Here is a 12,752-nt window from a genome sequence, read left to right as displayed (position 1 = left end):
CTTTATTTTTATTTTTATCTAAATTTTTCAATCAAAATTTTAACATAAAAGTACAATAACTAATTATGGAAACGGAGGGAGACAGACAATCCCCATCTATGCTCACGTCCTCCAATCGAATCAAATTCCTGTCGAAACCCAACTCCACCGTCTTTTTTCTTTTTTTGCCATGAACAAAGTTGAAAGCAAGAAAATAAAAATAGATATTTTAAGAATATAATATCCAAAATAAACTAAAATAAAAAATACAGTAACTAAAATAGTCCATTTATTTGAGTAAATATACATTAACAAAAAGTGAATCTTGGTTGCCTGCCTTAACCAATTAAACCACGTCAAGTGTAGTTCACACCAGATAATATTTAACAACAACAATAGAATCATTAATTTGAAAGTAGTTCAAGAAAAGCGAGTGAACAAAACTGAAAGAGAAGAACAAGGAAATTTAAATTATAAAAAAAGGAAGGCTTTTGGTATCCACGCGCTTTGACTGGATAGTCCAAAATCAATGCTCCAGAAACGGCTGTAAGCGGAAACGTCCCCCCACTTTCCCCCGCCCAAATTCTGCTAATTCCCCCTTCTCCCTACGCGCTCCCTTCGCCGTGGAAGCATCCCAGTCCCAATCCCTCCGCCGCATTACAACAATTTATATATATATATACCCATTTCATCCTCTGCATTTGCTTCCACAGCGATCGTTTAAGTTTGATTTCCGATATGATGAAGCGATTGAGAGAAGAATCAGCACTACAATCTCACGCCCACACGGCGTCGTTTCCGGCTCGAGTTTTTGCCTGCAAGACCTGCAACCGGGAGTTTTCGTCGTTCCAGGCCTTGGGAGGCCACAGGGCTTCTCACCGGAAACCCAAAACTGCCGATCTTCTTCTTCAAAATGCCGTTAATAAGCCCAAGATTCACGAGTGTTCCATTTGCGGAGTCGAGTTCCCCGTCGGCCAGGCGCTCGGCGGCCACATGCGCCGCCATCGGAATTACTCTCCGCCTGCCGATGCCCCACCCGCTGCCGCCGCGCTTCACGTCGACGATGAGGAATCAATGCTTGGATTGGACTTGAATTTGACGCCGTTGGAGAACGATCTCGTCCGCTTGCACTTGATGGTCCCGCCCCTCGGTTGCCCAACATAGCTATTCCTTTTTTTTTTTTTTTTTTTAATGTATAAATTAATTTTTTTTCCGCCGGATTTACGATTATATGATAATACACACAGGTTTCTTGCCATATACTTAATTTTGCCCAATTCAATTCCTCCATATAAAATAATAGAAAAAAAATTATATATCATCCTTGATCCAATTATTTTCTCTGCACCGATTAATTAAGACCTTCGGTTATTAAAAATGAAATATTTTGTTTTCACGATTAAGGGAACTTACTGTAGCCATATGAAGCTTGGGTTTTACTCTCAAGTGCGAAGAGACTCGCATTGAAGAATTAATAAATGAGTAGATTCTTCGTCAAGCTTTTTTTTTTTCAATCTAATCTTGCACTCCAAGAAATACCAAACTAATTTCGACAAGGAAAACAAAGTAAACTTATCCGAACATGAACCACGATCTTCTTGGAACAATAGTTACAAATTGAATAGAATAGTGTTTGATCTATCATTATTAATATTTTTTTTATACGAAATGTTTTGTTCATTGAATCTCATATAATTTATTGCTCCATTATTTATGAACAATTGAAATAATGGTTTTCCTCAGATAATACATGTAAGATATTAAGTCATCTCCTCCCCAATTAAGAAATAGTGTGGATGTAATTCTCGTGCAAAGAAGAAAAAAGTTGCCTCCTCATAAATTTATAATAATTTTTCATTTCAAATGTGTAAAATATAAGTCAATACACATTATCTCTTTAAGAAGTGATGAAGTATAACTTTAATCAGTAGTTTTGCAATATATATTATCATTTTGCATTTATTAAAATTGATTACACAAAATCAAAATGTGTGTTACATAAACACTTTACTTTTAACTTATTGGGACAATTTTTTGTGTTAGTTTCTTTTAAATTAGATAAGATAAAATAATGATTATTTTGCCAACTTCAAGAAATATAATCATCATAATTGCGTATAATATATATCAATAATTGTTAAGGAACCATGATATAACATTGTGACGATAATTATAATAATTGTAAAATATGTATATGTATAGAACAATTTTTTAAGCATGGATTTGATTTAATTAAAAATATTTATATACAATAAAAAAAAATAAACTGTATTCAACATTTTAAGATTTGTCTAAGATTTTAACTGAGATCGAGTGGATAAGATTTCAAATCTGCTCATAATTAAGCCTTAAATCAAAGCATAAGATGAGTTTGAGATTCTCAAGAACACTACTGTCAAGTGATTTTAAAATTTTTTTACAATCATTCAATGCTACAAAATAAAAAACCACCAAATTTTAAAAACATTTTTTCACCAACGACTCACATCAAAATTCACAAAAAATCAAAGAAAATAAAAAAGAATGACAGGCCTACAAGTTTAGGGCACAATGGTAGTGAGAGACTCGAAATCAGTACTGGAATCCGGATTTTGGATCGCGCCTTCTCGGCGCCTGGTGTTCTTCAATTCCTGTAGATTAAAAAAATAATAATAAATCGTTCGTTATATCGTTTATCTTTCAAGAATCGTGAAAATGACTCGAAAGAAATGAGGATCAAAATGAACTCCAACTCCATAATCAGATTCGAAATGGATGCGATTGTTTATTCAATTTTCACATACAAAATTAGATCATTCGACGCCGAAATTGGGGATTAATTTTCCGGAAACATAATCGAGGATTTAAGAAATTAGCGAATAACCTGATGATCATCGTCGCTGAAGAATGAGCCTAACAAAAACATCATGCGCTGGTTTCCTCCTGCAAAATTGGTGAAAGTATCGGCACGATGATCTTGTAGTGGTGCGTAATTTGGGCTCCAATTCCACGGCGAGAAAAACGAGCGATCGGCTTCAAGAAACGCAGTGAGTCGAGAATAGTCCAGTTCGAGAGCTTCAACCGACGGCGGCGCAATTAGCGATTGGTGGCGCGGCCTCGAGTGGAGTTGTTGCAGTCGGCGGAAGAGTTTGAGGCCGATTCTCTGGCGGCAGCATGATTCTTGCAGGAGCTGCTGTCGCCGTAGCCGTACTTCTGGATCCTCCTGATCAAGACTGTACGCGTTCGGCCGTATCATTTGGATGGATCGCCGATGCTTTCCCGAGCGTGAAATCCGAAATTCGAATATAATGGGGATTTGAAGGAGGCAACTGAAGATTTTGGTTGGAGTTTGGGGATTTGGAGGCACTGAAGATTTTAAAGCGGCCGCTACAGCTCACTCCACAAAATAACACACACAGACCAAAACTACGTCTAAATTTATATATATATAATTTTAAGAGTTTTTGTTATTAAAAATGAATAATGTTATAATATATTTTAATTTTTTTAGGATTAAATCCCGATTGAATACTTGTATAAATTATCTGAAATTTAAATAACTGAGCCAAAATATTGGAAAAATATATACAGCCTATAAATTTTGAATTTGGTTTCCATTTGGTTCAGGTAGCAGTAGAACTTGAAAAGATTTATTATTTTTTTTCCTAACTGTTGGTTAAAGAATATTTTAAAAATAAAGTTTTTGGTCTTTGATATTTAAATTTTATGTCCAATACATAAAATATTTGAAAAATACTCGAATTTTTAATCAAACGCTATGTAATAATTAGCGTGCATTGCGAATGGGCGATAAGAAAAAAGAGAAAGAAGAATGAAGAAAAAGAGGGCAACTTTCTTATAAGCAACAAATTAAATTAGCTATCGAGGAAATAAATAGTTTTTCTTTTTAAGAAGAAGGAAAAAAAAAGTTGGTGTATGCGATTTCTTCCTAACCACATATATATAGGCTTTGTTAGTTAGAAATTTGCGGTTTAAATTTTAATTTTAAAAAACATATTAAATGGGGTGAGAGAGCGAAAGTTTAATAATTTAATTTAATTTAATTAATTAATTAGTTTTATTTTTTACTTTAGTCTTAGAATCACCTATTTAATCTTCAAGTTTTAGTTTTATTTCATTTCGATGTTTATCATTTTGGTACTCATTGTTAATTAGTTTTTAATTTTATTTTCTTGTATAAATAGTAGTCTTTAGTTAGTTAACATATATGGATAACTTTGATTTGAATGTACACATTGAGTCACGTTGGGTTGTACTAGATAAAAAAATTATATAAAAGTAAAAATCAGGTTGAGGTCGATAGGATTACAATGTTCAATTTTTTAAAAAAATAAAAAAAAATGTTGAGAATACATACACCAAAATGATTTCAATGGCAAAAACATATGATTTTAAAACCAATTTTTAAAGATAGGGACCAAACTGTCAATTTTTAAAATTGAGGAAACAAATATAAACCTATCCTTTTTTACTTTTTAAGTTTTGGACCAAAAATATGATAAAAATGAGTTAAGGGATCAAAGTTAATTTTTTTGGTTTAGAAAATAAAAATGATATTTTCAGACCTTAGATTATTTGTAGGAAATGTCGTTGAAAACATAAATAAATGCAAAATGGTCTACAAATAAAATCTAAAATTCAAAATTTGAAATCTATAGTCAAAGATTTGTTGGATAGTAATTTGCGGTTTAAATTTAAAATAAAAAAAATAGATGGAGCAAGACAGCGCCAATTTCAAATATTAAGCATATAATTGATGGGGAGATAGAGCTTTAAAAAAAAAATCTCATAGAAATTGATAAATAATTTCAATTATACTAAAAAGAAAAGCGAAAAGCCATTTAGAAAAAGAAAAAAAAAAAGTGAAAAGGCAGCTAATTAATTACATGTCGCTGTCCCCTGCCATTTATTTCAAATAAATAAAAACTCTTTTATATTTAAAAATCTAAGAAATAAAAATATTTTAGATTAAATATTATTTTTATCTTAGAATTTTAGTTATGGTTGATTTTTTATATTGGTGCATGTATTTTTAAAAAATGATATTTATTATTATTAGTTTGAAAAAGAGTAATATTTTAATATTTGATGTTTTTTTTTTTAATTTTAGAGCCAAAATTGATTACTATTATATTTATGATTATAATGATCCGATACAATTACTAAAACAAACATTTTCGAAAGTATAATTAATTTGACAGAAGAATAATCCAAATAGATTATAAATCTAGTATTTTATATCTATTTCTAATTTTCTTCAAATGGGTTTGAAATTTGGATGACAGATAATCATTATATTAATTTTTAACTCGCGTAATTTTTATTTTTTTATTGATATTATTTAGAAAAATATTTTTAAATGATTAAAAAACAAGTAGAGTATTTAATTAAACATAGTTTCCAGAACTGCATTTTGCCCCCTCTCAGTCCATCCGTTGTCCTTATGAAGCCATCAATCTCGTCGAAATTCGTCGCCGGAGTAGCTTCGCCGGAACCCTATGGTCCCATAAACTAGTAATCAACGGACGGTATGTTTACCGATACCCTTTAATGGTAGAAAAAAGTTTGATTTTCTGTTTTTGCGTCCATTTCTAGGTCTTTCTCCTGCTCGAGAAATCGTACGATGGTTTTGTTTCGTTATGTGTGCAGGAGAAAAATAATGTCTTATTTTCTTGAACTTTATGGAGTTTTTTCTTTTAAGATATGAGTTGATTTTGTTGTATAAGTGAAATTCTTTGCTCGTTAGTTCTGGTGCAGTGAAATGGCGGGCTAGAAGAAAGTCGGGAGGCAGAGCTTTTGTAGTTTCATGCTCTTCTTCGCGCGGTACATGCTGTGTTGAGTGAATGAGGCAATATTACTTTGGAGTAGAACAATCAGAATGGTATGCTATACATTTTCAAAGTATAAGTTTCTAGGTTTGTTGTTTAAAACTGTCACGATTGACTGTAAGTAATGGCTATGTTGTAAGAGTTTGACCAGGAACTTAAGGAATGATCTAATTGCACTTAAAATAGCAACATTTCCCTTCTTTCAATTTGTATAGTTCAAGCCACCAGTATTTGAAACTACATCTTTTAGGGCTTATTTCAGTGAATGTAGGCTTTAGTGCCTTCAATTTCCTGGATATCCAATTGCTTTCTTAGTTTCATCACTCTAATTGATGATTTTTCATGATTGCAAATTGCATTCATGTATTCAGGGTTTGAGACATTCATTTTTTTTATATGCAAGTTACTCTAATATAAACCCATCGAGTACACCATGCAGTAGACCTTTTGGAAAAACAAAGACTTTTAAAAACCATTGGGAAGAGTGGTCAAAGGCTCGTAAAAGTGAGAAAAACTGAAAGTGTGACAGTAATAATCACTTGACATAGTTATTCTCTGATTTGTTCTCTGAATAATCATTTTCTGGTGGACCTATGACTTTGGTTAAGACAAAGAATACACTTGCTCTGATTATTTGTGATGTTCTGTGCAGAACAAAGGGTTTTGGATGACAAAGGGTCCTGGGCACGAAAATGATGCAAATTCAACTTTTGATGGCCCATCATTATTGGACTCGAAGCGGGCACATCACTGGTTTGTAGATGGTTGTGAGACACAGGTTTTTCCCAACAAGAAGCAAGCAATTCAATCTCCAAACAGCAAAATGACTGGAGGGTTGTCAAATATGAATGTTCTTCCTTGGGAGCAGCATAGTGCTAATTATCAGTCTGTTTCACACCAACTTATTGGTCGCTTATTTGGACCTGAATCAGTAAGGTCTACTGACTTTGATCTAACGAAAGCATCTCCTGTAATTTCTGATAGTTTGGATCTCGGGAGAAAAGGTATTGAAGACCAATATGGAGAGGATGCATCCGTAGGGTTGTCTATATCTCATGGTATGGAGGATTCTGAAACATCTCTCAGCTATGGAGGAATTAGAAAAGTGAAAATCAATCAGGTTAAAGATAATCTACATGGTCTGCAAGCGTCTCTAAGAAATAATTCTAGTAGGGAAGATGGTGATCAAATATCCATAGAAGGATACTATAAGGAAACTGAAACGGGTCTTGCATCTGCGGGATCAGCCTATATTAAGGAGGACGACAGTTTCAATTTGATGAATCAACCCTCCAACGATGGGGATCACCATATTAGGTTTCTAGGTCCTGGTGGGAAGGTAGATGGCAATGTTGTCTCAATTGGTGATGATTACGGTAAGCGGGATGCAAATATAATCTCATTTGGGGGATTTCCTGATGAGCAAGATATCATCTCGTTAGGCAGGTCTCTTGGAAGCCATGACCCAACATTTTACGAATCTTCATTCCAATCATCTGAAGCTCCAGGTCTCACAGAGTTGGAATCATCAAATTTTGATGTAGCTGTTGCTGTAAGTAGTAATCAAATTGCTAAGCAAAAGCCTGATACAACCCCAAAGAGTAGACCAGAATACAAAATGAGGAAAGAAGCTCCAAACAGCTTTCCATCAAATGTTCGAAGTTTGATAACGACTGGTATGCTCGACGGCGTTCCTGTGAAGTATGTTTCTGTAGCTAGAGAGGTAAATTTTCTTTTCTTGGCTCCATTTACACCTTATGTTGTACCCATTATGTGATAGCTAATATGCTTCACTGGTTTTATCAGGAGCTTCGTGGAATTATAAATGGATCCGGCTATCTTTGTGGGTGCCAATCTTGCAACTTCTCCAAGGTTAGTCGTCAAATTTTCTCCTTCATGCAACAGTTCAAGATGCATTAAGACCTAACACGCGCTTTCTGTATTTTCTTGGAAGATGCTTAATGCCTATGAGTTTGAGCGACACGCTGGCTGCAAAACAAAACACCCAAATAATCATATATACTTTGAGAATGGGAAGACAATCTATCAGATAGTACAAGAATTAAGAAGCACTCCGGAGAGCATGTTGTTTGATACAATTCAGACTATCTTTGGTGCACCAATCAATCAGAAATCTTTCCGGAGTTGGAAAGGTAAACGCAAGTTTTTTCTTTTAAGTTTCTCTGAGATATATCCACGAGCAACTCCTGCTCCGCTCTATCACACACACAAAAACACCTTGAGAATTGAGATTGTTGCAGAGGGAGGCTGCGTCTGTGCTTTTTCCACTTAAAATCTTATATATATATGTTTGCACTCATTTTTTCAGAATCATTTCAAGCAGCTACACGAGAGCTTCAGCGCATCTATGGCAAGGAAGAACTTAACCTTTAGTTGACTCCCTTCATCGCCAGTTCTGTAAATGTAGGTAAAGGTTAGTTGGATTCTGTGCAAAAGAATCAAGTTTTACTTTCTACTGATCCACATTCTACAATTTCGTCGAATTAGAAAATAGATATTTATCCCCTACCCGCCCTGATGCATCTCGTTGGTGGGTGAAGTTCAATATCATATTTCCCGTTGCCGAGAAAGATGCAACGATGTTTCAAGCACAGTGAACAGTGGGGGTTAGAATTTAGATTTAGCACCTTATCTGGAGTATTTGTGACCAATTTGTTTTGGAAAATACATCCACATTGTAAATCTCTTAGCTCTGAAATCTGACTCAACTTCTGTTGTTAACTGTGAAAACGAGTGGCTTTAGTGTTATGTATTTGGGGGTGGAGTTTTGAAAACATTGAAATTTTAATTTAAACTTTTTGTTGTAACTGCTTCTACTTTATTGCTACATGATATGATAAACATCGTAAGTTGGAAACTATTATGTATTAAAGCCACAGGTCAAAACTACTGCATTCACGGTAAAATTTGATTATAAAAAATTACTTGCAGTAAAAAGAAGACAACATTTCATTGTGAAATCAAATAAGTCACTATGGTATTTTGAGATATTCAATATATAAAATCTTGAACAAAAATGCAATCTTACAACGCCCTCTTTGCAAGAAGTTAGTATCATTACCAAGATGAAAGTTTGTCATTTTAAAGTAAAATTAGTTTTATGTACAAACCATCTTGTTTGTAGCAAACAAATAAATGGGATTGGGAAGTCGTTTCTGAAAAAGCCAAAAAGAAGAAACAAATAAATGCCTTAATAATATAGACACGATCACAAATGAAATTCTAAAACATGAAAGTACCTATCTACCAATTACAAACTAAACGAAGTTCAAAAGAATCACAAAAATAACTAGAAGTGCACATGGACCAAGCATTGCTTCAAAGGGTTAACCACAGCAGGCTGATTTTTGCGCAGCCTGACCAGCATTGGCTCCCTGGTCCTGATTAATCTTGATCGTTGAAGGCTGCAAACACAACAAAAGCCAAGCTATTGTTATGGTTCGAGAATAATTTGAATATATGGTGGGAAAAAGGTTCTAATTCCTATTATTTCTTGATTTTTTGGGCGAACTATTGCAGAAGAATGATAAAATACCTCGGCTTTTGAATCTGTATCAGCGAGACGTTGCTTTATATCCCTTGCTATTGAGAAGAAAACTTCTTCCACATTAAGATTTGTCTTTGCACTCTGTCATGCAAATATCCTTCAGCTTACAACGTCACACTATCATGGAAAAATTACAGAGGAAGAAGAGCAAGAAACTCACGGTTTCAAAGAATTTGATGCCATATTCATCAGCGAGCGCCTGACCTTTGGACGTTGGCACAGCCTGCAAGAGAAGGGATATTAAAAGAAATGACATTGGCATAGAAATAACAGGGAGGGTTTCAGAGAACAGTTGACTAAAGTTCAGAACTTGAAGGTGGAGTTTTCAACAAAAGGAACCAAATAACATTTTTGTCCTCTAGAACTGATGCCTTCCTTTTCATAGCGGAATACAACATACCCTTTTGCTTTCGTCCATGTCGGCCTTGTTTCCTACCAATATCTTGTTGACATTATCAGAAGCATGCTGTTCGATGTTACGAATCCAGTTTCTAATGTCTGAAAATGGTTAGAGTTAAATTAGAAATGAGTAGGCAAAACGATAATGAAAATGAATATGGAACACTCCCCACCATCCTCCATCCAGCTCAAAGGAAAAGGCATCATAAATGATGAACAGACATGTATGGTTATGCAAATTTTGTACAAATGATGAATGCAATTCACTAAAAGAAAAATCTGCAAGAAATTGGAAAAATGGGACTTACTGTTGAAAGATGATTCATCTGTTACATCGTAGACCAGCAAAATGCCCATTGCTCCACGGTAGTAAGCTGAAAACAACAAACAGAACTATTGAGAAACTCTGCTCATCGTAATATTTGTGTCCTATGACGATTAATGCTAGAGATACAATCTAGCATATGAAACAATACCATACACCTTGGTAAACAAAGAAAAGAGAATCAATCTCCATGTGCAGCAAAGAAGAAACTGCAACCTATGCTGTCAAATTCACCGTTACTAGTCCTAATATGAAACCAGCAACAACAAACAACCCCTGAACACTCAACTCCAAGTCGGATACAATGCATAAAAATGTAAAACAATTAGCTATCCCTATCCGCAAAAGATCTCCAATTTAACAACTCAAATTCATTCAAATACAATGATAACATCTACCATGACATGACTCTACTTCCTAGTTACAGACATGTCAATCATGGAGGGGGAAAACAGACCTGTGGTGATTGTACGAAACCGCTCTTGACCAGCCGTGTCCCAAATTTGGAGCTTGATCCGTTTTCCATCAAGCTCAATGGTTCTGATTTTAAAATCAATTCTGCACGAGTTAAAAATGACCTTGTTAATACAGAAAGAAACTTTTAAGGACATTAATCCATGGGACTTACAAACTCCCACAAGACATGGGCATTTACTTCCAAGTTCCATAAATAGAAAACTGAAGTTCATACACACCCAATGGTAGTAATAAAACTAGTGGTGAAGGAACCATCTGAGAAACGTAAGAGAAGGCAACTCTTACCAACACCTACAAAAAATGAACAGAAACAAATGGCATCGTTAGCTAGCATTACAGTGGGAACCGAATCAGCAATTGAACAGAAACAATGTAAAAAAAAATAGAGAAGTTCAAATTTACATAATGTAATACATCAAATCTAAGATTCGCAAACATTGATGAAGGGCAAGGCTAATTAAACAACATGCGTCCTCAATCACCAACGCAAATTTCAGCGTAATTGTCATAATCATCCAAAAAGTGAGGGATTAGAGAGAGCAGTCCAGATCCAAGAAAAACAAACATTCCAAATAGAATATAATGAGACAAGCACAAAGAAGAGATTGGAAAATGAGGCTCTATTTGAATCCGAAAACACCAGTAAGGGAAAAAAAAACCACAGGAAAATGGCGGAAAATTACGCACCGCTATCGCCGATTAAAAGAAGCTTTATGAGATAATCATAATCCGCTCGAGCTCTTGCAGGTGGAGCAGCCATAATAATTCCAATTAAATCGAATACAAAAAAACTATATATATATCCCTCAGCGATAACCTAAAAACAACATCAAACAATCCACAAATGAAAAGAACACGAATAAGAGAGCGAAAGAGAGAGAGAGGAAAAGAAATAAAAAAAATGCTAGAAAGATGTACCGATTACAAGACAAAAGAAGAAAAAAGGAATGGGAGAACAACCGCAACCGAGTCTCCGGCGAGGCGCGTGTGGTGGCGCGTGAAGTGATTCGTTTGGTTAATTTGGGGAGAAATTTCCTGAGTTCTGAGCGGCTCTCCCTATAGAAAACCACCCTTTTCCCGGATTTCTGTTTCGCTCTCTCTTCTGCCTTTCTTAAGCGGGTGGAAATGACAGATCAGACCCTCTTTCTTCTTCTTCTTCGGCAAATGAAAAAGTATTAAAATTTTGACCAATCATGAATTAACAGCTGTCTTTAACGTGTTTTTGGACTTTATTTAATGCCACGTGGACTGTAGTAGGTTTTAGACAGAGTTCAATTCCGAAGAATAATTGAGTTGTCAATGCGCTGGCCATCTCAGCAAATTGGGCCTCAGTGGGTCCCTCTCTTATTTAAATATTCTTTTACCAGTACCAAATTAAAATAATGATACTAGTGTATCATTATTATTATTGTTTTTAGTAAAAATGTATTATTTATTCCCTACAGGAATATTCAACCACTAATACATTGTGTTGTTACGTACGCTTTAGAATTAAAAAAAAAAAAAGAGTTAATTTTATGTAGGCTTCACATTAGATATTGCTTATATGATTAGAAATAAATAATTTATCTCATTTTTAAAAACGTAACGAATAAAAGTGTGATTTGGTCCAAACTAAACAAATCTCAATTGGTCGAGGTATCTGTTTCTACTTTATCACACGTTATATTGAAAATAAAGAGTGACTATGTTATCAATCTAAAACACAACTTAAAAAGTTAAAAGCATTTAATAACTCTCAGATTAGGTTAGAATTTTCTGCCATTATTAAATCATAAATCTAAAAATGATACTTTTCTTTCCCAAAAGATGTGGAAAATCAAAGTTTACAGTTGAGCATATAGTTAAAATGGTTAAAGTACCTATTTTGAACTAAAAAGTTATAATCTTATTGTCCACGTCAACTAGCCCACCATTTGCCCTTCCTGCCATTTGACTTAATTATCTGGTAGACAGATAGAGCGTCTTTGAAACAAACAAGGTGTCTCTTCATTGTTTCAAATCATGTTCAAATAGTCTATAGAAGGAGATCAATGGCAACGCAAGTAGCAACAGGCCGGGATGGGGAACGAAAGCATCGGTAAGCGTCAGCATCATCTTTCTCCTAAATTATTTCATGTCGTTAACTATTTCCAAAACTTCTAAACCCTACGATTTTAAAACCTAGGGACAAAAT

At 34.5% G+C, this 12,752-nt stretch overlaps 2 protein-coding genes and 1 pseudogene across 4 annotated transcripts; 2 read left to right on the top strand and 1 right to left on the bottom strand.

The window, feature by feature from the left end:
• The first annotated feature begins 717 nt into the window (after window positions 1-717).
• On the top strand, window positions 718-1,143 carry RHL41 (C2H2-type zinc finger family protein; annotated as a pseudogene).
• A 4,232-nt stretch (window positions 1,144-5,375) lies between these two features.
• On the top strand, window positions 5,376-8,635 carry LOC111017029 (DNA-binding protein). Of its 3 annotated transcripts, none has more exons than XM_022292667.2 (6): window positions 5,376-5,507; window positions 5,726-5,860; window positions 6,460-7,530; window positions 7,614-7,679; window positions 7,762-7,960; window positions 8,137-8,635. In XM_022292667.2, exons 2-6 carry the CDS (start codon window positions 5,858-5,860, stop codon window positions 8,199-8,201), a joined length of 1,404 nt encoding a protein of 467 aa, XP_022148359.1. In that variant the 5' UTR covers window positions 5,376-5,507; window positions 5,726-5,857; the 3' UTR covers window positions 8,202-8,635. The 3 variants fall into 3 exon arrangements, with proteins under 3 accessions (XP_022148359.1, XP_022148360.1, XP_087976858.1); XM_022292668.2 differs by having other exon boundaries at window positions 5,382-5,507; window positions 5,737-5,860; XM_088120732.1 differs by lacking the exons at window positions 5,376-5,507; window positions 5,726-5,860 and having other exon boundaries at window positions 8,137-8,231; window positions 8,316-8,635.
• A 364-nt stretch (window positions 8,636-8,999) lies between these two features.
• Window positions 9,000-11,701, bottom strand: LOC111017030 (ras-related protein RABE1c). Its single transcript, XM_022292669.2, has 9 exons — window positions 11,495-11,701; window positions 11,264-11,393; window positions 10,795-10,867; window positions 10,557-10,657; window positions 10,083-10,148; window positions 9,776-9,873; window positions 9,536-9,598; window positions 9,364-9,456; window positions 9,000-9,232 (listed from the first exon to the last, which is right to left on the bottom strand). Exons 2-9 carry the CDS (start codon window positions 11,334-11,336, stop codon window positions 9,155-9,157), a joined length of 645 nt encoding a protein of 214 aa, XP_022148361.1. The 5' UTR covers window positions 11,337-11,393; window positions 11,495-11,701; the 3' UTR covers window positions 9,000-9,154.
• Between the last annotated feature and the right edge of the window lie 1,051 nt (window positions 11,702-12,752).

The sequence above is a fragment of the Momordica charantia genome (genome assembly GCF_013281855.1).
Source record: "Momordica charantia cultivar OHB3-1 chromosome 2 unlocalized genomic scaffold, Mcharantia_2.0 BLBB01000002.1, whole genome shotgun sequence".
Lineage (NCBI taxonomy): Eukaryota > Viridiplantae > Streptophyta > Magnoliopsida > Cucurbitales > Cucurbitaceae > Momordica > Momordica charantia.
The sequence above is the reverse complement of the archived record's forward strand: the minus strand, read 5'-3'. Positions and strand labels throughout refer to the sequence as shown.